The 23,703-nt window shown below is 37.5% G+C and overlaps 1 protein-coding gene across 1 annotated transcript in view; it reads right to left on the reverse strand.

Moving 5' to 3' along the window:
• DNAH6 (dynein axonemal heavy chain 6) overlaps window positions 1-23,703 on the reverse strand; it is a 482,313-nt gene that overhangs the window by 385,428 nt on the left and 73,182 nt on the right. The window contains exons 18-22 of the mRNA XM_053703293.1: window positions 16,833-17,045; window positions 15,271-15,363; window positions 13,533-13,652; window positions 9,976-10,156; window positions 4,042-4,138 (exon numbers count right to left, since the gene is read on the reverse strand). Coding sequence (XP_053559268.1) covers window positions 4,042-4,138; window positions 9,976-10,156; window positions 13,533-13,652; window positions 15,271-15,363; window positions 16,833-17,045 — 704 coding nt within the window. The remainder of the gene's footprint in view (window positions 1-4,041; window positions 4,139-9,975; window positions 10,157-13,532; window positions 13,653-15,270; window positions 15,364-16,832; window positions 17,046-23,703) is intronic.

Raw genomic sequence — 23,703 nt, forward strand, 5'->3', positions numbered from 1 at the left:
ATTTATTGAAGGTCACATTTGCTGGTATAATCATTTGCTAAATTTTTTTACATAATGACCAAAACTTGCAAAGATATTTACTTATTATGAAGCATATTTAATAGACAGAATCATTTTGGCAGCAACAATGATAAATAGCAGAACTAGCAAAAAATATATATATTTATATATATATATATATAGACACCAAAAATTTTACTTTTAGAGACAAATATACCAGGGTGTCAAATCTACATACATCACATTACAAATAACGCTGTTTGAATAAAGGGACACTTTGGTTCACTTTAAATCCAGAGAGTGCCATTTATTTCTAATTATATATATATATATATATATATATAATTATTTTCTTTTTTTTTAATTTACTATTGTAAAATGAAGAAATCATGGATATGGTTTTGAAGTATTTTTTTTTTTATTGCCCTTTCATGCAATAGGTCGTTAAAGTCATTTCTTTATATATGCATCAGAAATCACTGCATTGCAAAAGATCTATACGTTATGCACATGCATGTAACACTCTCTTGCTAGGCTCTGAATTTCACAGAATGCACAGAATGCAGTCTCACTGGAGGAAGTCAAACAACTACAATTTTCAGATTTAAATTACATTTAAATGTATTTGTTTTTTTACTATGCATAATACACCAATTTATGGGGTATTACATTTTGAAATTAATTTCCCTTTAAGTTTAACATTTCCATTAAATTAGAGCTGAAACTAAATGTAAACTGTTGTATTAGCACATACAAACACATATACAGACATACTTTTATGTAATATGAATGCATGATAATGAGTGTGTATATATGTGTGTGTATGTTTATGTGCGTTCATGTGTATATACTATATGTGTATATGTGCGTCTATGTCTTTGTGTGTATGTGTATATATGTGTATACAGGGAGCGCAGAATTATTAGGCAAGTTGTATTTTTGAGGATTAATTTTTATTATTGAACAACAACCATGTTCTCAATGAACCCAAAAAACTCATTAATATCAAAGCTGAATAGTTTTGGAAGTAGTTTTTAGTTTGTTTTTAGTTATAGTTATTTTAGGGGGATATCTGTGTGTGCAGGTGACTATTACTGTGCATAATTATTAGGCAACTTAACAAAAAACAAATATATACCCATTTCAATTATTTATTTTTACCAGTGAAACCAATATAACATCTTAACATTTACAAATATACATTTCTGACATTCAAAAACAAAACAAAAACAAATCAGTGACCAATATAGCCACCTTTCTTTGCAAGGACACTCAAAAGCCTGCCATCCATGGATTCTGTCAGTGTTTTGATCTGTTCACCATCAACATTGCATGCAGCAGCAACCACAGCCTCCCAGACACTGTTCAGAGAGGTGTACTGTTTTCCCTCCTTGTAAATCTCACATTTGATGATGGACCACAGGTTCTCAATGGGGTTCAGATCAGGTGAACAAGGAGGCCATGTCATTAGATTTTCTTCTTTTATACCCTTTCTTGCCAGCCACGCTGTGGAGTACTTGGACGCGTGTGATGGAGCATTGTCCTGCATGAAAATCATGTTTTTCTTGAAGGATGCAGACTTCTTCCTGTACCACTGCTTGAAGAAGGTGTCTTCCAGAAACTGGCAGTAGGACTGGGAGTTGAGCTTGACTCCATCCTCAACCCGAAAAGGCCCCACAAGCTCATCTTTGATGATACCAGCCCAAACCAGTACTCCACCTCCACCTTGCTGGCGTCTGAGTCGGACTGGAGCTCTCTGCCCTTTACCAATCCAGCCACGGGCCCATCCATCTGGCCCATCAAGACTCACTCTCATTTCATCAGTCCATAAAACCTTAGAAAAATCAGTCTTGAGATATTTCTTGGCCCAGTCTTGACGTTTCAGCTTGTGTGTCTCGTTCAGTGGTGGTAGTCTTTCAGCCTTTCTTACCTTGGCCATGTCTCTGAGTATTGCACACCTTGTGCTTTTGGGCACTCCAGTGATGTTGCAGCTCTGAAATATGGCCAAACTGGTGGCAAGTGGCATCTTGGCAGCTGCACGCTTGACTTTTCTCAGTTCATGGGCAGTTATTTTGCGCCTTGGTTTTTCCACACGCTTCTTGCGACCCTGTTGACTATTTTGAATGAAACGCTTGATTGTTCGATGATCACGCTTCAGAAGCTTTGCAATTTTAAGAGTGCTGCATCCCTCTGCAAGATATCTCACTATTTTTGACTTTTCTGAGCCTGTCAAGTCCTTCTTTTGACCCATTTTGCCAAAGGAAAGGAAGTTGCCTAATAATTATGCACACCTGATATAGGGTGTTGATGTCATTAGACCACACCCCTTCTCATTACAGAGATGCACATCACCTAATATGCTTAATTGGTAGTAGGCTTTCGAGCCTATACAGCTTGGAGTAAGACAACATGCATAAAGAGGATGATGTGGTCAAAATACTCATTTGCCTAATAATTCTGCACTCCCTGTATATGTGTGTGTCTGTGTGTGAGAGTGTATGTCTATGTGCGTGCATATATATAAATATTTGTGGTAATGTCTATGTGCGTGCATGTGTATATATGTGTATATGTGTGTGTGTGAGTGTATGTCTACATGCATGCATGTGTATATATGTGCATATGTGTGTGTATGTCTATGTGCGTGCAAGTATATATACTGTATGTGTATAAGTGTGTGTGTCTGCGTATGTTTTTGTGTGTGCATGTGTATATATGTGTATGTGTATGTCTTTGTGTGTGCATGTGTATGTGAGTTTTTGTTCTATGTCCATACATGTATATATATTTGTATATTTATGTGTGTGTCTGTGTGTGTGTGAGTGTTTGTCTATGTGCGTGCATGTATATATTTGTATATGTGTGTGTGTCTATGTGCATGCATATGTATATATGTGTATATCTGTGTGTCTGTCTGTGTGCCTATGTCTTTATGTGTGCATGTGTATATGTGTGAGTGTATGTCTATGTGCGTGCATGTGTATATATGTGTATATCTGTACGTGTGTTTGTGTGTGGCTATGTCAATGTGCGTGCATGTGTATATGTGTGTGTGTGTCTGTGTGTGTGTGAGTGTATGTCTACATGCATGCATGTGTATATATGTGCATATGTGTGTGTATGTCTATGTGTGTGCAAGTATATATACTGTATGTGTATAAGTGTGTGTGTCTGCGTATGTTTTTGTGTGTGCATGTGTATATATGTGTATGTGTATGTCTTTGTGTGTGCATGTGTATGTGAGTTTTTGTTCTATGTGCATACATGTATATATATTTGTATATTTATGTGTGTGTCTGTGTGTGTGTGAGTGTTTGTCTATGTGCGTGCATGTATATATTTGTATATGTGTGTGTGTCTATGTGCGTGCATATGTATATATGTGTATATCTGTGTGTCTGTCTGTGTGCCTATGTCTTTATGTGTGCATGTGTATATGTGTGTGTGTGAGTGTATGTCTATGTGCGTGCATGTGTATATATGTGTATATCTGTACGTGTGTTTGTGTGTGGCTATGTCAATGTGCGTGCATGTGTATATGTGTGTGTATCTGTGTGTGCGTATTTCTTTGTGTGTGTGTGTGTGTGTGTGCGTATTTCTTTGTGTGTGCATTTGTATATATGTGTATGTGTGTGTGTGTCTGTGTGTGTGTGTGTGAGGGTATGTCTATGTGCGTGCATGTGAAGTGTGTGCATGTGTATAAAAGTGTATATGTGTGTGAGTGTTTGTGTGTGTATGTCTATGTGTGTGCATGTGTATGTGTTTGTGTGTATGTGTTTGTGTGTCTGTGTATATGTGTGTGCGTGTGTCTGTCTGTGTGTGAATAAGAAAAGTACTAAAAAAAGTATGAGGTCAGTAAGGGATAGGGTGCTGAAATGGCAGCATATGCACTGAGATCGAGACTGTCAAAAATGAACTGAGCTTTTGGACATGTATACAAATCTATAATAAAGCAGTGAAGCTTGGTAAAATAATTATGTGATTGCTACAGAGAAATTAACAGCTAGTTAAAATGCTACACATTTGAAAAAAAGTACTGACCTTGGAAAAATTACTCTCTTAGATTCCAAGTAATTCTCCAAGCATTTTTGAATTTCTTCAAGACATTCATTGTTTTGTTTAAAAGACTCTAGAACTCCTGTGCATAATAAAGATAACAGATTAGTTAAAATGTTCAGCTAAACAATTTCACCTTGAAATAAAGGTATAGCTATTAAATGCATAAAACGTCTATAAACATGATCTTTAAAAGAAGACAATATGTCATTATTTTATTTATTTATTTATGATTCTTGGAACAGAGATGCTGAGAACACAAAGTTAAAAAAATATGAGGACTATTTTATTGTGATACAAATTAATATTTTTTTATAAAATAAAAATACTATTTTTCCTGCCCATAAGTCACAATCTTCCCTGCCTGTGTCTTTGGTTTGTTTTTTTTGTGTTTTAAAATACAAATAATAGACTATATTTATTTAAAACAACAAATATCACCTTTCTGATTACAGTACTGTAATATCTTTCTGAGGGTACTATATATATAAAATATTAAAATTATATAAAACTACCTTTATTTGCATGTATAAGCTGTATAATGACATGTACATATTGTCTAAATGACATAGACATTGTTGTTTACGCTTGGTACCATCCCCTAACCAAACTGTCCCATTTTAAAGAATATTCTAAAATCCAAACTATTCTGAAACCTAAACTTTTCCGGTCCCAAGCAGATTGGATAAAGGGTCATAGGCCTACATTTGGAGTTTGGCGGTAGCCGTGAAAACCAGCGTTAGAGGCTCCTAACGCTGGTTTTAGGCTACCTCCGGTATTTGGAGTCACTCAAAATAGGGTCTAACGCTCACTTTTCAGCCGCGACTTTTCCATACCGCAGATCCCCTTACGTAAATTGCGTATCCTATCTTTTCAATGGGATTTTTCTAACTCCGGTATTTAGAGTCGTGTCTGAAGTGAGCGTTAGACATCTAACGACAAAACTCCAGCCGCAGGAAAAAAGTCAGTAGTTAAGAGCTTTCTGGGCTAACGCCGGTTTATAAAGCTCTTAACTACTGTACTCTAAAGTACACTAACACCCATAAACTACCTATGTACCCCTAAACCGAGGTCCCCCCACATCGCCGCAACTCGATTAATTTTTTTTAACCCCCAATCTGCCGACCGCCAACTACGTTATCCTTATGTACCCCTAATCTGCTGCCCCTAACACCGCCGATCCCTGTATTATATTTATTAACCCCTAACCTGCCCCCCACAACGTCGCCGCCAGCTACCTACAATAATTAACCCCTAATCTGCCGACTGCAAAGCGCCGCCACCTACATTATAGCTATGTACCCCTAATCTGCTGCCCCTAACACCGCCGACCCCTATATTATATGTATTAACCCCTAATCTGCCCCCCACAACGTCGCCTCCACCTGCCTACACTTATTAACCCCTAATCTGCCGAGCGGACCGCACCGCTACTATAATAAAGTTATTAACCCCTAATCCGCCTCACTAACCCTATAATAAATAGTATTAACCCCTAATCTGCCCTCCCTAACATCGCCGACACCTAACTTCAAACATTAACCCCTAATCTGCCGACCGGAGCTCACCGCTATTCTAATAAATGGATTAACCCCTAAAGCTAAGTCTAACCCTAACACTAACACCCCCCTAAATTAAATATAATTTTAATCTAACGAAATTAATTAACTCTTATTATATAAATTATTCCTATTTAAAGCTAAATACTTACCTGTAAAATAAATCCTAATATAGCTACAATATAAATTATAATTACATTGTAGCTATTTTAGGATTAATATTTATTTTACAGGCAACTTTGTAATTATTTTAACCAGGTACAATAGCTATTAAATAGTTAAGAACTATTTAATAGTTGCCTAGTTAAAATAATTACAAAATTACCTGTAAAATAAAGTTACAATTAAACCTAACAATATACTATCATTAAATTAATTAAATAAAATACCTACAATTAAACCTAACACTACACTATCAATACATTAATTAAATACAATATCTACAAATAACTACAATGAAATAAACTAACTAAAGTACAAAAAATAAAAAAGAACTAAGTTACAAAAAATAAAAAAATATTTACAAACAAGAAAAATATTACAACAATTTTAAACTAATTACACCTACTCTAAGCCGCCTAATAAAATAACAAAGACCCCCAAAATAAAAAATGCCCTACCCTATTCTAAATTACTAAAGTTCAAAGCTCTTTTACCTTACCAGCCCTGAACAGGGCCTTTGTGGGGCATGCCCCAAGAAGTTCAGCTCTTTTGCCTGTAAAAAAAACATACAATACCCCCCCCCCAACATTACAACCCACCACCCACATACCCCTAATCTAACCCAAACCCCCCTTAAATAAACCTAACACTAAGCCCCTAAAGATCATCCTACCTTGTCTTCACCTCACCAGGTATCACCGATCCGTCCTGGCTCCAAAATCTTCATCCAACCCAAGCGGGGGCTGGCGATCCATCATCCGGTGGCTGAAGAGGTCCAGAAGAGGCTCCAAAGTCTTCATCCTATCCGGGAAGAAGAGTAGATCCGGACCGGCAACCATCATCTTCCAAGCGGCATTTTCTATCTTCATCCTATGAGGACCGGCTCCATCCTGAAGACCTCCGACGCGGACCCATCTTTATCCGGCGACGTCCAACTGAAGAATGAAGGTTCCTTTAAGGGACGTCATCCAAGATGGCGTCCCTCGAATTCCGATTGGCTGATAGGATTCTATCAGCCAATCGGAATTAAGGTAGGAATATTCTGATTGGCTGATGGAATCAGCCAATCAGAATCAAGTTCAATCCGATTGGCTGATCCAATCAGCCAATCAGATTGAGCTCGCATTCTATTGGCTGTTCCAATCAGCCAATAGAATGCGAGCTCAATCTGATTGGCTGATCTTGGATGACGTCCCTTAAAGGAACCTTCATTCTTCAGTTGGACGTCGCCGGATGAAGATGGGTCCACGTCGGAGGTCTTCAGGATGGAGCCGGTCCTCATCGGATGAAGATAGAAGATGCCGCTTGGAAGATGATGGTTGCCGGTCCGGATCTACTCTTCTTCCCGGATAGGATGAAGACTTTGGAGCCTCTTCTGGACCTCTTCAGCCACCGGATGATGGATCGCCAGCCCCCGCTTGGGTTGGATGAAGATTTTGGAGCCAGGACGGATCGGTGATACCTGGTGAGGTGAAGACAAGGTAGGATGATCTTCAGGGGCTTAGTGTTAGGTTTATTTAAGGGGGGTTTGGGTTAGATTAGGGGTATGTGGGTGGTGGGTTGTAATGTTGGGGGGGGTATTGTATGTTTTTTTTACAGGCAAAAGAGCTGAACTTCTTGGGGCATGCCCCACAAAGGCCCTGTTCAGGGCTGGTAAGGTAAAAGAGCTTTGAACTTTAGTAATTTAGAATAGGGTAGGGCATTTTTTATTTTGGGGGTCTTTGTTATTTTATTAGGGGGCTTAGAGTAGGTCTAATTAGTTTAAAATTGTTGTAATATTTTTCTTATGTTTGTAAATATTTTTTTATTTTTTGTAACTTAGTTCTTTTTTATTTTTTGTACTTTAGTTAGTTTATTTCATTGTAGTTATTTGTAGATATTGTATTTAATTAATGTATTGATAGTGTAGTGTTAGGTTTAATTGTAGGTAATTGTAGATATTTTATTTAATTAATTTAATGATAGTATAGTGTTAGGTTTAATTGTAACTTATGGATTGAGTCTAGAGCCCAAGAGATGGGATCAAGACTAGAAATAGTGCACTTAGGCAGCACTCCCGTCCCTGATTTGAGTGAATAGTAATGATAAACTCACATTCAGGACCAAAAAGTTTCTATTCAAAAAGGATTTACTTAAAACATAACTTTTATTCAACAATGGTTATAAAATCAATATGTGTATGTGTGTGCTTTAAAAACACATAGGAACTGGATTGTAAATATTGGCTAATGGTCAATTTGGCAACCTAGTTATACTGTTATAAGGGGCACCTCTGAGGGGTCCCACTTTTTTATATATATAGGTGCTTGTTTATATTTTGTATCATGCGCTAGGGGTGGATTGGAGTGTTTCACAATGGGTTCACACCTAGGTGCTGTATATGGCACTTACTAGGTTTGTGGTTAGACTAGTCAAATATCTAATTCTGGTTTTGCATATAGGGTGTCTGATATAATAGTTGTCAGATTGACTTTTTCCAGACCTTCTACTCCGGTCTGGTTTAGTATATTTGACTTCAGACTCTCAGGTAATATGAAAAATTATACGTTGGTTATTAAGCTTCTGTCAGTGCCCTAATATCTCATAAAATACTTTTGGACTTTATGTCTTCTGGGTGGAGATATATATGCCAGGAGTTGAATTGGAGTATCTTTTACAACTTGTTATAGCATGTAATACTGATGGTGCCTAGAGTTCTTTGTCACTTTTATTTCAAGTGCAATCAATTAATAATGATACCAATGGTTTTGATAGCAGATTTGTTGGAATAAATATAATACTAGCTTCCAATTGGTACACAGGGTCTACGTTACACCTTATTTAAAGCTGTAAGACATATACATTTTGGGATGAAGGATTGAATTTTCTTGGCTAAACAGGAATTTGCTTGGTGCAATATATTTTTTCTTCTTTTTCTTTTTATTTTATGTATCAATTTCTGGTTTTGATATCTATTAACATATATGTAACTTAGGTTAGGATTTATTTTACAGGTAATTTTGTAATTATTTTAACTAGGTAGCTATTAAATAGTTCTTAACTATTTAATAGCTATTGTACCTGGTTAAAATAATTACAAAGTTACCTGTAAAATAAATATTAATCCTAAAATAGCTACAATGTAATTATAATTTATATTGTAGCTATATTAGGATTTATTTTACAGGTAAGTATTTAGCTTTAAATAGGAATAATTTATTTAATAAGAGTTAATTAATTTCGTTAGATTAAAATTATATTTAATTTAGGGGGGTGTTAGTGTTAGGGTTAGACTTAGCTTTAGGGGTTAATACATTTATTAGAATAGCGGTGAGCTCCGATCGGCAGATTAGGGGTTAATACTTGAAGTTAGGTGTCGGCGATGTTAGGGAGGGCAGATTAGGGGTTAATACTATTTATTATAGGGTTAGTGAGGCGGATTAGGGGTTAATAACTTTATTATAGTAGCGGTGCGGTCCGCTCGGCAGATTAGGGGTTAATAAGTGTATGCAGGTGGGGGCGACATTGTGGGCGGCAGATTAGGGGTTAATACATATAATATAGGGGTCGGCGGTGTTAGGGGCAGCAGATTAGGGGTACATAAGGATAATGTAAGTAGCGGCGGTTTACGGAGCGGCAGATTAGGGGTTAAAAATAAAATGCAGGTGTCAGCGATAGCGGGGCGGCAGATTAGGGGTTAATAAGTGTAAGGTTAGGGGTGTTTAGACTCGGGGTACATGTTAGGGTGTTAGGTGCAGACGTAGGAGGTGTTTCCGCATAGCAAACAATGGGGCTGCGTTAAGAGCTGAACGCGGCTTTTTGCAGGTGTTAGGTTTTTTTCAGCTCAAACAGCCCCATTGTTTTCTATGGGGGAATCGTGCACGAGCACGTTTTTGAGGCTGGCCGCTTGCGTAAGCAACTCTGGTATCGAGAGTTGAAGCTGCGTTAAAAATGCTCTACGCTCCTTTTTTGGAGCCTAACGCAGCCTTTATGTGGACTCTCAATACCAGAGTTATTTTTATGGTGCGGCCAGAAAAAAGCCGGCGTTAGTTTTTCGGGTCGTTACCGACAAAACTCCAAATCTAGCCGTTAAGATGGTAAATGTAGCCATATATATCTATAGTCTCATAGACGCAACAATATCCGAAGAATTCACCATTAATTATATAGCTTTGTTTCCCTTCATATCTTACTCTTTATATAATACAAATCTACATACCATCCTGAGTAGCTGCTCGAAGGGCATTGGGTAAGCGGTTTACTTTTCTCATGATATCTTTCCAGGTTTTGTCCACCTGTAAAAATAGCTTGGCTTCTCTGGGAAGTTGCCTCATAATATCAGGAGCACTAAATATACTTTCTAAATATAGCCAGTTTCTTTGACAAGTCAACCATTCTTCCTAATAGTAGAAATAATGTTTAGACTGAGTTAGTAAAATGTAATATGGAGTCAACTGGTGTTATTTTACACATTTTGTTATTCGATTATAAACTGAAAAGAATGTATTCACGTCCTTTGGGATGCAAGCTCATAAGTTCACCTGTCCTGTAGATCACCTTATTCAAAGGGGCAATGTACTGAAAAAATGGTTTCCCCTTAACGACCATGACATACCCTGTACATTGTTGGTTGTTAAGGGTTTTTCAGGCCATAATAGCACAGTTCTCCCCGTGAGCGGCTGGACCGCACTATTATGACCTCCCTCCCTCCTGCAGGCATCCTGTAATAGTGCGGTCTTGCTGCCAGCAGTGAGACTGCGCTATCAAAAATGCAATCTCCTTTGAAAGACTAACGACGTACCCTTTATTTTCATTTAAGGGGTTAATGGGCCAGATTACAAGAGGCGTGCTAATGATAGTGCGAAGTCCTGAAGTTAGAACACCTGAGTCTTTCGCTCATGCACTATCTTTTTAATTTAAACTTGTAATAGTATAGTATTACTTATCTCTCCTACCCCCCCCCTTAGGAATGTAATATCATTTGCTGGCTTTATTTACATAGCGTTTCTATAATCAATACTTAAGTATTGAAATGCTCAGTAACAATCTAATACTCTCCCACAGTTAAAATGGATAACTGGGAACAAATTAAAGGGGAGAAAATGTTGCTGTACATTGTCTCTTCAAAGGAGGTTTACAGAAAACTAACTCATGGACAGACCCCTCTATCCTTCATAGTTCTTATAAATAGTTTAGTATATTTTACTCTGCAATTATATATTTCAAATGTCATAGTACAATGATATATGCACACACTTTCAAATAATAAAAAAATGAACAGTGCACAATTTGTTCTTTACATTATTACAAAAAACAACAGAAGAAAGTGTAATTGATAAACAAATCAATGTTGTGACAAATGCATGAATTAACTAATAAACAAATGAGAGAATTGAATAACTAATTAAGGGCCAGATTATGAGTGGAGCACTAACATTTGTGCTTATCACGCCTGTTTGTGCACTTCAGGTTAGTGCTCGTATTACAAGTTGAAAGTAAACCCAATTGAAGTTATATCGCATCGGATTGGCGCGATCTCGGAGCTCTGTAAACTGTTTTGCGAAACAAAAAAGTGTCACAAAACACATCAAAAATACACTACAAAGTACAGTTACAGTCATGATAACACCATCTAATAAAAAATATTAAAAAAATCTTACACACAAAAGTTATAAAGGCTTAAAGATATGAAATTTCAGGTGTTAGAAAAAAAAAAAGGCAGGTAAAGGTCTTTAACCCCTTAACGACACACGCCGTACAGGGTACGCCATACAAAAACTGGTCTTTAAAGACCAACAACGTACTCTGTACGTCGTCAGGGGTTTCAAGCGGCTGTAAGCAATACTGATCACTTCCAGCCTCTTTCAAGGTATTGCCGTGATGCCTCGATATTGAGGTATCACTGCAATACCTTTTTTTTGCACACCGATGTAGAGAGAGACACTTTGTGGCACTCTCTGCATCGGCCAGCGATGGTGCCGATCTTTGGTGGGTGGGAGCCATTACAGGGAGGCGGGTGGGAGGCCCATCGCTGGGGAAATTCCGTTCCAGCCAGCAGTTGTGACTGTCGGGTGCGCGCGGGAGAGCAAGGGGGAGGTGAGGAACGGGTGTGCGTGTGCGCGCGCATGCCCGCGATCTAGCCACAATAAAAAATAAGAATTGGTGGGAGAGAGTGCTGGGAGAGGGTGGTGGGTGGCAGAGGAGGGGGGGAATACTTTTTAAAAGGGATCTGGGAGGGGGAGGGGGTAGGGTATAGAGGGGGGGCAGCCACACTACAGAAAAAGTAGGTTTTAGATTTAAAAAGCCACATTTGTTTGCAAAGTGGGTACTGGCAGACAGCTGCCAGTACCCAAAATGGTGGCAAATAGTTAGTGGGGGGAGGGTTAGAGAGCTCTTTGGGGGGGGGGATCAGGGAGGTTGGGGGCTAAGGGGGAATCCTTCACAGCAGAATATATATTTTATTTTATTTTTTAAATTAAAAAAAAAAAGAAAAAAAAAAAAAGTATTTTATTTTAGTACTGGCAGACTTTCTGCTAGTACTTAAGATTGCAGAGACAATTGTGTGGTGGGGGAGGGAAGAGAGCTGTTTGGGAGTGATCAGGGGTGAGATGTGTCAGGTGGGAGGCTGATCTCTACACTAAAGCTAAAATTAACCCTCCAAGCTCCCTACAAGCTACCTAATTAACCCAGTCACTGCTGGGCATAATACAAGTGTGGTGCGCAGCGGCATTTAGCGGCCTTCTAATTACCAAAAAGCAATGCCAAAGTCATATATGTCTGCTATTTCTGAACAAAGGAGATCCCAGAGAAGCATTTACAACCATTTGTGCCATAATTGCACAAGCTGTTTATAAATAATTTCAGTGAGAAACCCAAAGTTAGTGAAAAAGTTAACGATTTTTTTTATTTGATCGAATTTGGCGGTGAAATGGTGGCATGAAATATATAAAAATGGGCCTAGATCAATACTTTGGGTTGTCTACTACACTACCCTAAAGCTAAAATAAACCCTACAAGCTCCCTAATTAACCCCTTCACTGATGGCCTAATACAAGTGTGTGTAAACATTGGGTATTTCTAAACTCAGGAAAAAATTTAGAAACTATTTAGCATGGGTGTTTTTTGTTGTTTTTTTGGGAGATCAAAGTAAGAAAAAGTGTGTTTTTTCCCATTTTTTCATCATATTTTATTTTTATAGTAAATTATAAGATGTGATGAAAATAATGGTATCTTTAGAAAGTCAATTTAATGGTGAGAAAAACGGTATATAATATATAGATGTTTATGTGTGTACATATGTATTTATACACGTATAAACACAAATACACACGTATACATACACTATATACTATTAGATATATGTAGAAATATGTATGTATGAATGAAGAAATAGAACATATTATTCTATGTATAGAACATTGGAATGTGAAATATTCATATTTTTATATCGGGTTAGCGCACCTGAGAATATGCGTTCGGGTTAGCACGTGAGAGGGATATAGGTTTTTTCTACTTTTTATTCTCCATTGACTGTGGGGGAATAAGTTATCGCACCAGATATTTTAAGTTCAGCTTTTTGCGAGCATCAGATTAGAGCGATAGTGATAACTTTTTACTTTCAACTTGTAATACGAGCACAACCCAAAGCACAAAAAGTTTACTCCCAGCGCAATTGGCTTTAATTAGTGCTGTACTGATAATCTGGCCCTAAATAAATGTATAAAAGAAAACATTTTATTTTGGTATAAGTTGAAGAAATATAAAACTATTACTCACTAGAGTTCTATTAAACAGAGAGAGATTTGCTTGCCATTCATCGACACGGGCCTTGATAGGTCCAACATAGCGTGATGATGCAATAGTTGATATGTTGATGATGCTATCATCAAGGAGAGCCTGCAAAACAAATATCAACATTTTCAAACAGGACAGGCTATAAATGCTACTCCCAAAAGGCAATACTGAGATAACAATAATAAACCCCATTTTAAATGTAATTATAAAACCTTGCTAACTGTCAAAACAGCAATTATCGAATTCTATCATATTACCAAAGATTACTGAACTGCATTTGAAAATGATCTAAAGTATGATTTTTAGAACAGTTGAAGATCCTACAAACCTTTACTTGAAAGCGGTGACATCCTTTTCTAAAACATAGTACCCATACCAAAGTTTCCGTTAGATAATTGCCTTATGACATTCAGAATTTGATTTTGTTTGTGCTTAAAGTGATTGTAAACTTTTGCAATGTAATCCACAGTATATAAAATCATTTATTAAAATATTTAAACACAATTCCTTCGTAAAATAATTTCTATTTATTAATCGTAAACATTGCGCCGTTCCTCCGCCCGCATGTCATACTTGATTTTGGTCTTTGATGACGAATCCAGCTTCATCCAATCGTTGCGTGCCCCACAAGCTAGATGCCAAAGGGGGCACGCAACGATTGGATGAAGCTGGATTCGTCATCAAAGACAAAATTCAAGTATGAGATGAGGGCAGAGGAACGGCACAATCAATAAATAGTAATTATCTTACGAAGGAAAGGTCTTTAAATATTTTTTTATTTTTTTTTTAAACAATTTTTTTTCTTTATTTAAATCCAGCAAAATTTAACAAAAACCATATCAATAAATGAAAACATTCTTCAAAACTTTTCCAAATCTTATCTTTTTGCACCACGCAGGGTCAAAGCATTGTACATCACATAATCTCATAACAAGGAAAACTAAATTCTGTAATAACATTCGTAATTTTCTCAAAGATCGATTTAACTGCTGGATTTTGAAGTCTTCCTTATCCCCTGGGCGGGGAGGACAACACATAGACAGACAGAGAACGAGACAACACAGCGGAAAAGGGGGAGAGAAGGAAAAAGAAAAAGAAAGAGAGAGAAAGAAGAAGAGAGAAAAAAAAAAACTCCCCCAACTCCCCCATCCCTCTGCAACCCACCCACCGTTTATTTTCAAAGACCCTCAATCCATGACTGTGGAAAAACATCTAATAATGTCAATTCAGCAAAACTAATTGATTGCAAAAATGGGTAAAGAATCCGTTTTTTGAAGTGGTCTTGGGTAAGTTAGAATAGCTGGAGACCATTTCCATAAGAAGTTCTTAATCCTCTTTTCTGACGCATTCTTAAGATGGTATGATTCATATACTATTTGTTCCTGGATATATTTAAAGATCAGAGCGGTCTTTAAATATTTTAATGAATGAAAGTGCCCCTGGTTTTTTTAATACTTTTATATACTGTGGATTATATTGCAAAAGTTTAATAGGTTTAATCATTTGCTTGGTAGGCCTAATGCTGTTTATAAATATACAGCATTAAATGTTGAACAATTTCAGTATCTTATGCTATGGGCTGAGTATAGGTGCATCATCAAAATTTACATATCAGTTTCTTGCCGCACCAGTATGGAACAATTGAATGTTTGATCACAGTGGCTTCTTATTGGCCACTACTGTTGTGTGGCACATTTTCAAGGTTAGAGACAATTCAAACCTGAATTTCATCTGTTCCACCAAGGATGAATACATCTTTAGAATCACGATGAAGAACTGTAATAAATTCAGTAGTTTTCCAAGAATCTTCCACCTAAAAAAGGTTGAGCATAAAAATGTGTAATGTAAAAAAAAAAGTGCAAACAAGATAAAGTGTATTATTATTGGATAAATGGACACTAAAATCTCCTTCATTAAATGATTCATTATGGACCAATGGTCTAAAGCTCTCCGCTCAGGAGAGATGAACTAAGAAGTCTCGTCAGTGGTACTGTGTGAATTAAAATGCAAATTTTAGCTTGTGAGCTGTTTATTTTGCTATGCAGTGTTCTGTGTGTGAAGGAGAGATATAGCTACAGTACATTACATTATAAGGTCTAAATAAGATCCCAAAGATTTTGCCTGATTTCTCTCCATGCTGGCAAGTTTTTGATCACAGGGCACTATGTATTTTACCTTATATTTGTATTGTATAAATAAATGTCTGAGTAGTATATCCTTGTTCATCTTATATGTAAAAAAATAGGACTAATTTATAGATAATTTTAAAAAAGTAATATGTAACATATAGACCTTACCATTTATTAACAAAAGTATTCTAAACAACTCTTCAACGAGGAAAATCTCTCCAGTCTCCAAGTTATTAAAAGGGATAGTCTACAATTTAGTCATCTTAATCACTGATGACATCAGTGGGCGGAGCTTGGTAGCCATTTCAAAGGGGTCAGAAACAATATTTATTTTAAAATAACTTTTTTTATCCCGTTCCTGCTGTATGATATAGAAAGGGGTGCAGAAGGGTGTAGACTGTCCCTTTAATGAAGCGTATTCACTAAAGCATGCAGTAATCAATACTAAAGATTGTAAAGAATACCATAAGTATTAGAGACCTTTGTTTTACTGGCAAGCTTTTTGAATTCTTAGTCAACCCTGGAGAGTGTTATAAATAAAAAGTATTGCTATAAATTAAGATGAACATGATATGCATTTTAATCTTAAAGGGAGAGTCTACTCCTAAATGTTTAATGTTTAAAAAGATAGATCATTTATAACCTTTAAACCTTTAAATCTCTGCCTGTTTCTAAGCCCCTGCAGGCAGCCTTTATCTCAGGGCATTTTGAATTTTTTTAGATATAGATAACATTGTGCTGACTCCCGTGGAGTTATCCATAAGTCTAAAATGCAAGTCTGTAAATAGCACTGAGTCTGCAGAGGCTTAGATACAAGGTAATAAAAGAGGTTAAAGTATATTAATATAAATATGTTGGTTGTGCAAAACTGGGGAAAGGGTAATAAAGGGATTATATATCTTTTTAAACAATGAAAATGTTGTAGTAGACTGTCCCTTTAAGATGTGATTTTATTGTGTAGGGTAAGTAAACAGTGAAAATATCCTAGGGCTCTATATTGCTATGTGGATAATGCAAATATATGAAGGAAAATATGGATCTAGGTAACGTTTAGCTAATGGCGATATTGATCCAGTTGATGAAACAACTAGGTAACTAGCATTTATGTGCAGCTATTTAGGAGAATGTACAAGTCAAAGCTCTTATTTTGTACCTTTTTAAGTATAGACTCTAATGAAGCTTCCCCAGAAGCCTGTCCAGAAACATCCTGAATTTCTTGGGCATATTCAAAAGCATTTATCTCAATTAACCTATCCAGAGAGAGTGGTTGCTCAGTGTCCAGCAAAGGTGCATTTATAAGTCCTTCCAAAGAAGACCAATGTCTTGGTTTCAAACACGGGTTTCTCAGATCAATAATAACAGGAACCTGAAAAAAAAAAGAATTGCTTAAAGGAAGAATAAAGTCAAAACTAAATGTTAAAGGGACATGATACCCAAATGATGAAGTGATGCAGCATAGCTGTAAAAAGCTAACTAGAAAATATCACCTGAACCTCTCTATGTAAAAAAGGAAGATATATTGGGGCATATGTATCAAGCTCCGAATGGAGCTTGATGCCCCGTGTTTCTGGCGAGTCATCGGACTCGCCGAAAACAGCAGTTATGAAGCAGCGGTCACAAAGACCGCTGCTCCATAACCTGTCCGCCTGCTCTGAACAGGCGGACAGACATCGCCGGAAATCAACCCGATCGAGTACTGGTGGCCCATTGTCCGCGAGTCTGCAGGGGGCGGCGTTGCACCAGCAGCTCTTGTGAGCTGCTGGTGCAATGCTGAATACGGCAAGCGTATTGCTCGCTGTATTCAGCTAGGTCTGGTGGACCTGATCCGCAGTGTCGGATCAGGTCCGCCAGACCTTGATAACTATGGCCCATTACCTCAAAATGTCCTACGTATTCACACCCTATCGTAAAGGACTTTAAGCAGCAAACCAGTTTGCCTGTCCTGGACATGCAAGGGAGTGTGCCTCATGCACACTCATGTTATTTCCCTATTCAGTTTAAGGAAGTGTATTATGAAATCTGATGAGATCACAATAAAACAGTTCATGACCTCAGCACTGCTGATGCTGATTGGCTGCTGTTCAGTTCATCTTTTTTTTTTACCTGCAGCTGGGCATTAACTGAAAGATAACTTTTTACACAGCACTTAGTCAGGTGAGCTGAGGAAACTGTGAGGTAATATACCTTTCTTTTTTACATAGAGATGTTCAGGTGATATTTTGTAGTCTGCTTTTTACAGCTATGCTGCATCCTTTTCACATAATTTAGCATATTAATATTATGTCCCTTTAAATGATTCAAATAGAGTGTACCATTTTTGACAACTTTCAAATATACTTTTAGTTTCACATTTGCTTTGTGCTTTCCTTTATTGAAGAGTATATCTAGGTAGGCTTATATGAGCTTTAGAGTGTGCTTGTCTTTAGCAGCAGTGTTTGCAACTATCTTTAACACTGCTATAAATATTGTTGCAAAAAATGCTACCAGAAGGCTTAAGACATTTGCATGTTGGAAGTCATGCTCTATCCAATCCATCTTCATTTAATTTTTACTTTACTGTTCCATTATCTTTTCAGTCAGAGTAATAAAATGTTTCCTATTGTTCATACTTATGGTTGAGAGAGGTGCATAGTTGCCAACATTTGAAAACAAATCCATAGCCCACTTCAATCCAACCCAAAACAAGCACTTAAAGTACTAGTAGTATAATTTAGCCATAAAGATTGCTTAAATAGAAAGGAAAAAATATACTTTCATGATTAAGACAAAGCATGTACATTTTAAATTAACTAAATTAACTTTTATTATCAAATTTAATTGGTTCTCGTGGGTACCTTTGTTAAAACGATTATGTACATATTCACAGCAGCAGCAATGCTACACACATTTGCCTTTTGTCATAGTCATTTTTTATCTTTGCTGCAGCAGTGATTAAGGGCAGTAGGTTAATAGACATAGAAATGCCCCAGTAACTCTGTATTTTTGTATGTTCTGTGAATTCCAGTCCCAGCACATGAAGAGCATGGTGTCTTAAGCCCCTGCTAATCAAAACCTCAGTATATAAATGTGGACAATTAAACATGTTCCAAATTGTGCAATAATGCCACATGCAATAGTGTGTAAATAATTTTAGTTTGAATCACAAAGTTTGTGAAAAAGTTAACTATTTTTTATATGATGACATTTGGCGGGCAAATGGTGGCATGAAATATACCAAAATGGGCCTAGATCAATACCTTGAGTTGTCTAGTTTAAATATATACGGCTAGATCACAAGTCTTGCGTTAGCCTTAAAAAGCAGCATTGAGAGGTCCCAACGCTGCTTTTTAATGCCCGCTGGTATTACGAGTCTGTCAGGTACAGGTGTACCGCTTACTTTTGTTCCTTGAGTCAAGGCTACCGCAAATCCCCTTACGTCAATTGCTTAGCCTATCTTTTTAATGGGATTTGCCTAACGCTGGTATTACGAGTCTTGGAAGAAGTGAGTGATACACCCTCTCCTGTCAAGACCGCATTTGAAAGTCAGTAGTTAAGAGTTTTATGGGCTAACGCCGGAACATAAAGCTCTTAACTAAAGTGCTTAAAAGTACACTAACACCCATAAACTACCTATTAACCCCTAAACCGAGGCCCCCCCACATCGCAAACACTAAACTAAAAATTTTTAACCCCTAATCTGCCGACCGGACATCGCCGCCACCTACATTATACCTATGAACCGCTAATCTGCTGCCCCTAACATCGCCGACACCTACATTATATTTATTAACGCCTAATCTGCCGCCCTCAACATCGCCGCCACCTACCTACAATTATTAACCCCTAATCTGCCGACCGGACATCGCCGCCACTTTAATAAATGTATTAACCCCTAAACCGCCGCACTCCCGCCTCGCAAACACTAGTTACATTTTATTAACCCCTAATCTGCCGTCCCTAACATTGCCGACACCTACCTACATTTATTAACCCCTAATCTGCCGACCCCAACGTCGCCGCTACTATATTAAATGTATTAACCTCTAAACCTAAGTCTAACCCTAACCTTAACCCGCCAACTTAAATATATATAAATAAAATAACTACAATTAACTAAATTATTCCTATTTAAAACTAAATACTTACCTATAAAATAAACCCTAATATAGCTACAATATAACTAATAGTTACATTATAGCTAATTTAGGATTTATTTTTATTTTACAGGCAACTTTGTATTTATTTTAACTAGGTACAATGGTTATTAAATAGTTATTAACTATTTAATAACTACCTAGCTAAAATAAAGACAAATCAGCCAATAGAATGTTCCAATCAGCCAATAGAATGTGAGGTCAATCATATTGGCTGATTGGATCAGCCAATTGGATTGAACTTCAATCCGATTGGCTGATTACATCAGCCAATAGGATTTTTCCTACCTTAATTCCGATTGGCTGATAGGATTCTATCAGCCAATCGGAATTCAAGGGACGCCATCTTGGATCACGTCATTTAAAGGAACCTTCATTCTTCGTTAGGACTTCATTTGAAGAGGATGCTCCGCGTCGGCTGGATTGAACATGGACCCGCTCCGGAATGATGAAGATAGAAGATGCCGCCTGGATGAAGACTTCTGCCGTATGGAGGACCACTTGTGCCCGGCTGGGTGAAGACGGCTCAAGGTAGGGTGATCTTCAAGGGGTTAGTGTTAGTTTTTTTTAAGGGGGGATTGGGTGGGTTTTAGAGTAGGGGTGTGTGGGTGGTGGGTTGTAATGTTTGGGGGGTATTGTATTTTTTTATTACAGGTAAAAGAGCTGATTACTTTGGGGCAATCCCCCGCAAAAGACCCTTTTAAGGGCTATTTGTAATTTAGTATAGGGTAGGGAATTTTTTTATTTTGGGAGGCTTTTTTATTTTATTAGGGGGATTAGATTAGGTGTAATTAGTTTTAAAATTTGTAAAAAAAAAAAATCTGTAATTTAGTGGTTTTTTTTCGTAATTTAGTTTATTTAATTTAATTGTAATTAATTGTAGGTAGTTTAGGTAATTAATTTAATTATAGAGTAGTGTTAGGTGTAATTGTAACTTAGGTTAGGGTTTATTTTACAGGTACTTTTGTCTTTATTTTAGCTAGGTAGTTATTAAATAGTTAATAACTATTTAATAACTATTGTACCTAGTTAAAATAAATACAAAGTTGCCGGTAAAATTAAAATAAATCATAAGATAGCTACAATGTAACTATTAGTTATATTGTAGCTATATTAGGGTTTATTTTATAGGTAAGTATTTAGTTTTAAATAGGAATAATTTAGTTAATTATAGTTATTTTATTTATATTTATTTAAATTATATTTAAGTTAGGGGGGTTAAGGTTAGGGTTAGACTTAGGTTTAGGGGTTAATACATTTAATATAGTAGCGGGGGGTCGGCAGATTAGGGGTTAATAAATGTAGGTAGGTGTCGTCGATGTTAGGGACGGCAGATTAGGGGTTAATAAAATGTAACTAGTGTTTGCGAGGCGGGAGTGCAGCGGTTTAGGGGTTAATACATTTATTAAAGTGGCGGCGATGTCCGGTCGGCAGATTAGGGGTTAATAATTGTAGGTAGGTGTCGGCGACGTTGGGGGCGGCAGATTAGGGGTTAATAAATACAGGGAGTGCAGAATTATTAGGCAAATTAGTATTTTGACCACATCATCCTCTTTATGCATGTTGTCTTACTCCAAGCTGTATAGGCTCGAAAGCCTACTACCAATTAAGCATATTAGGTGATGTGCATCTCTGTAATGAGAAGGGGTGTGGTCTAATGACATCAACACCCTATATCAGGTGTGCATAATTATTAGGCAACTTCCTTTCCTTTGGCAAAATGGGTCAAAAGAAGGACTTGACAGGCTCAGAAAAGTCAAAAATAGTGAGATATCTTGCAGAGGGATGCAGCACTCTTAAAATTGCAAAGCTTCTGAAGCGTGATCATCGAACAATCAAGCGTTTCATTCAAAATAGTCAACAGGGTCGCAAGAAGCGTGTGGAAAAACCAAGGCGCAAAATAACTGCCCATGAACTGAGAAAAGTCAAGCGTGCAGCTGCCAAGATGCCACTTGCCACCAGTTTGGCCATATTTCAGAGCTGCAACATCACTGGAGTGCCCAAAAGCACAAGGTGTGCAATACTCAGAGACATGGCCAAGGTAAGAAAGGCTGAAAGACGACCACCACTGAACAAGACACACAAGCTGAAACGTCAAGACTGGGCCAAGAAATATCTCAAGACTGATTTTTCTAAGGTTTTATGGACTGATGAAATGAGAGTGAGTCTTGATGGGCCAGATGGATGGGCCCGTGGCTGGATTGGTAAAGGGCAGAGAGCTCCAGTCCGACTCAGACGCCAGCAAGGTGGAGGTGGAGTACTGGTTTGGGCTGGTATCATCAAAGATGAGCTTGTGGGGCCTTTTCGGGTTGAGGATGGAGTCAAGCTCAACTCCCAGTCCTACTGCCAGTTTCTGGAAGACACCTTCTTCAAGCAGTGGTACAGGAAGAAGTCTGCATCCTTCAAGAAAAACATGATTTTCATGCAGGACAATGCTCCATCACACGCGTCCAAGTACTCCACAGCGTGGCTGGCAAGAAAGGGTATAAAAGAAGAAAATCTAATGACATGGCCTCCTTGTTCACCTGATCTGAACCCCATTGAGAACCTGTGGTCCATCATCAAATGTGAGATTTACAAGGAGGGAAAACAGTACACCTCTCTGAACAGTGTCTGGGAGGCTGTGGTTGCTGCTGCACGCAATGTTGATGGTGAACAGATCAAAACACTGACAGAATCCATGGATGGCAGGCTTTTGAGCGTCCTTGCAAAGAAAGGTGGCTATATTGGTCACTGATTTGTTTTTGTTTTGTTTTTGAATGTCAGAAATGTATATTTGTGAATGTTGAGATGTTATATTGGTTTCACTGGTAAAAATAAATAATTGAAATGGGTATATATTTGTTTTTTGTTAAGTTGCCTAATAATTATGCACAGTAATAGTCACCTGCACACACAGATATCCCCCTAAAATAGCTAAAACTAAAAACAAACTAAAAACTACTTCCAAAAATATTCAGCTTTGATATTAATGAGTTTTTTGGGTTCATTGAGAACATGGTTGTTGTTCAATAATAAAACTAATCCTCAAAAATACAACTTGCCTAATAATTCTGCACTCCCTGTATAATGTAGGTGTCGGCGATGTTGGGGGCAGCAGATTAGGGGTTCATATGTATAATGTAGGTGGCGGCGGTGTCCGGAGCGGCAGATTAAGGGTTAATAGTATATTGCAGGTGGCGACGATGTCGGGGGTGGCAGATTAGGGGTTAATAAGTGTAAGATTAGGGGTGTTTAGACTCGGGGTTCATGTTAGGGTGTTAGGTGTAGACATATTTTTTATTTTCCCATTGGAAACAATGGGGCTGCGTTAGAAGCTGAACGCTGCTTTTTTGCAGGTGTTAGTTTTTTTTTCAGCCGGCTCAGCCCCATTGTTTCCTATGGGGAAATCATGCACAAGCACGTTCAGCCAGCTTACCGCTGACTTAAGCAACGCTGGTATCGAGGTGAGATGTGGAGCTAAATTTTGCTCAACGCTCACTTTTCTGCGGCTAACGCAGCCATTCAGAAAACTCGTAATACCAGCGTTGATTTAAGTGAGCGGTGAAAAAAAAAAGGCTCATTAGCACCGCACGGCTCTACCGACAAAACTCGTGATCTAGCTGATAGTTTTTAGGGTCAATTTTGAGAATTTTGGCAGTTCTATTATACCAAAGGAGAGTAACACTATTGCATGATTTTAGACATAGCTGCAGATTAAGCCCTTAAAATAATAAAAGATAATGAACTATTATATATGTTTGGTCTAATAAAAACATTTTGTGATTTTCTTTACAGTTACAATTCTCTACAGGTGTTTGTGGAATGTGATAATTAATCTTTTTATTTTAATTTCTTTTATTATTTTTTTGGTAATTTTAAAATGCAGGTCACCTTCATAAGAGCTGACTA

This window comes from Bombina bombina, chromosome 2 (assembly GCF_027579735.1).
Source record: "Bombina bombina isolate aBomBom1 chromosome 2, aBomBom1.pri, whole genome shotgun sequence".
In the NCBI taxonomy this organism is placed as follows: Eukaryota; Metazoa; Chordata; class Amphibia; order Anura; family Bombinatoridae; genus Bombina; species Bombina bombina.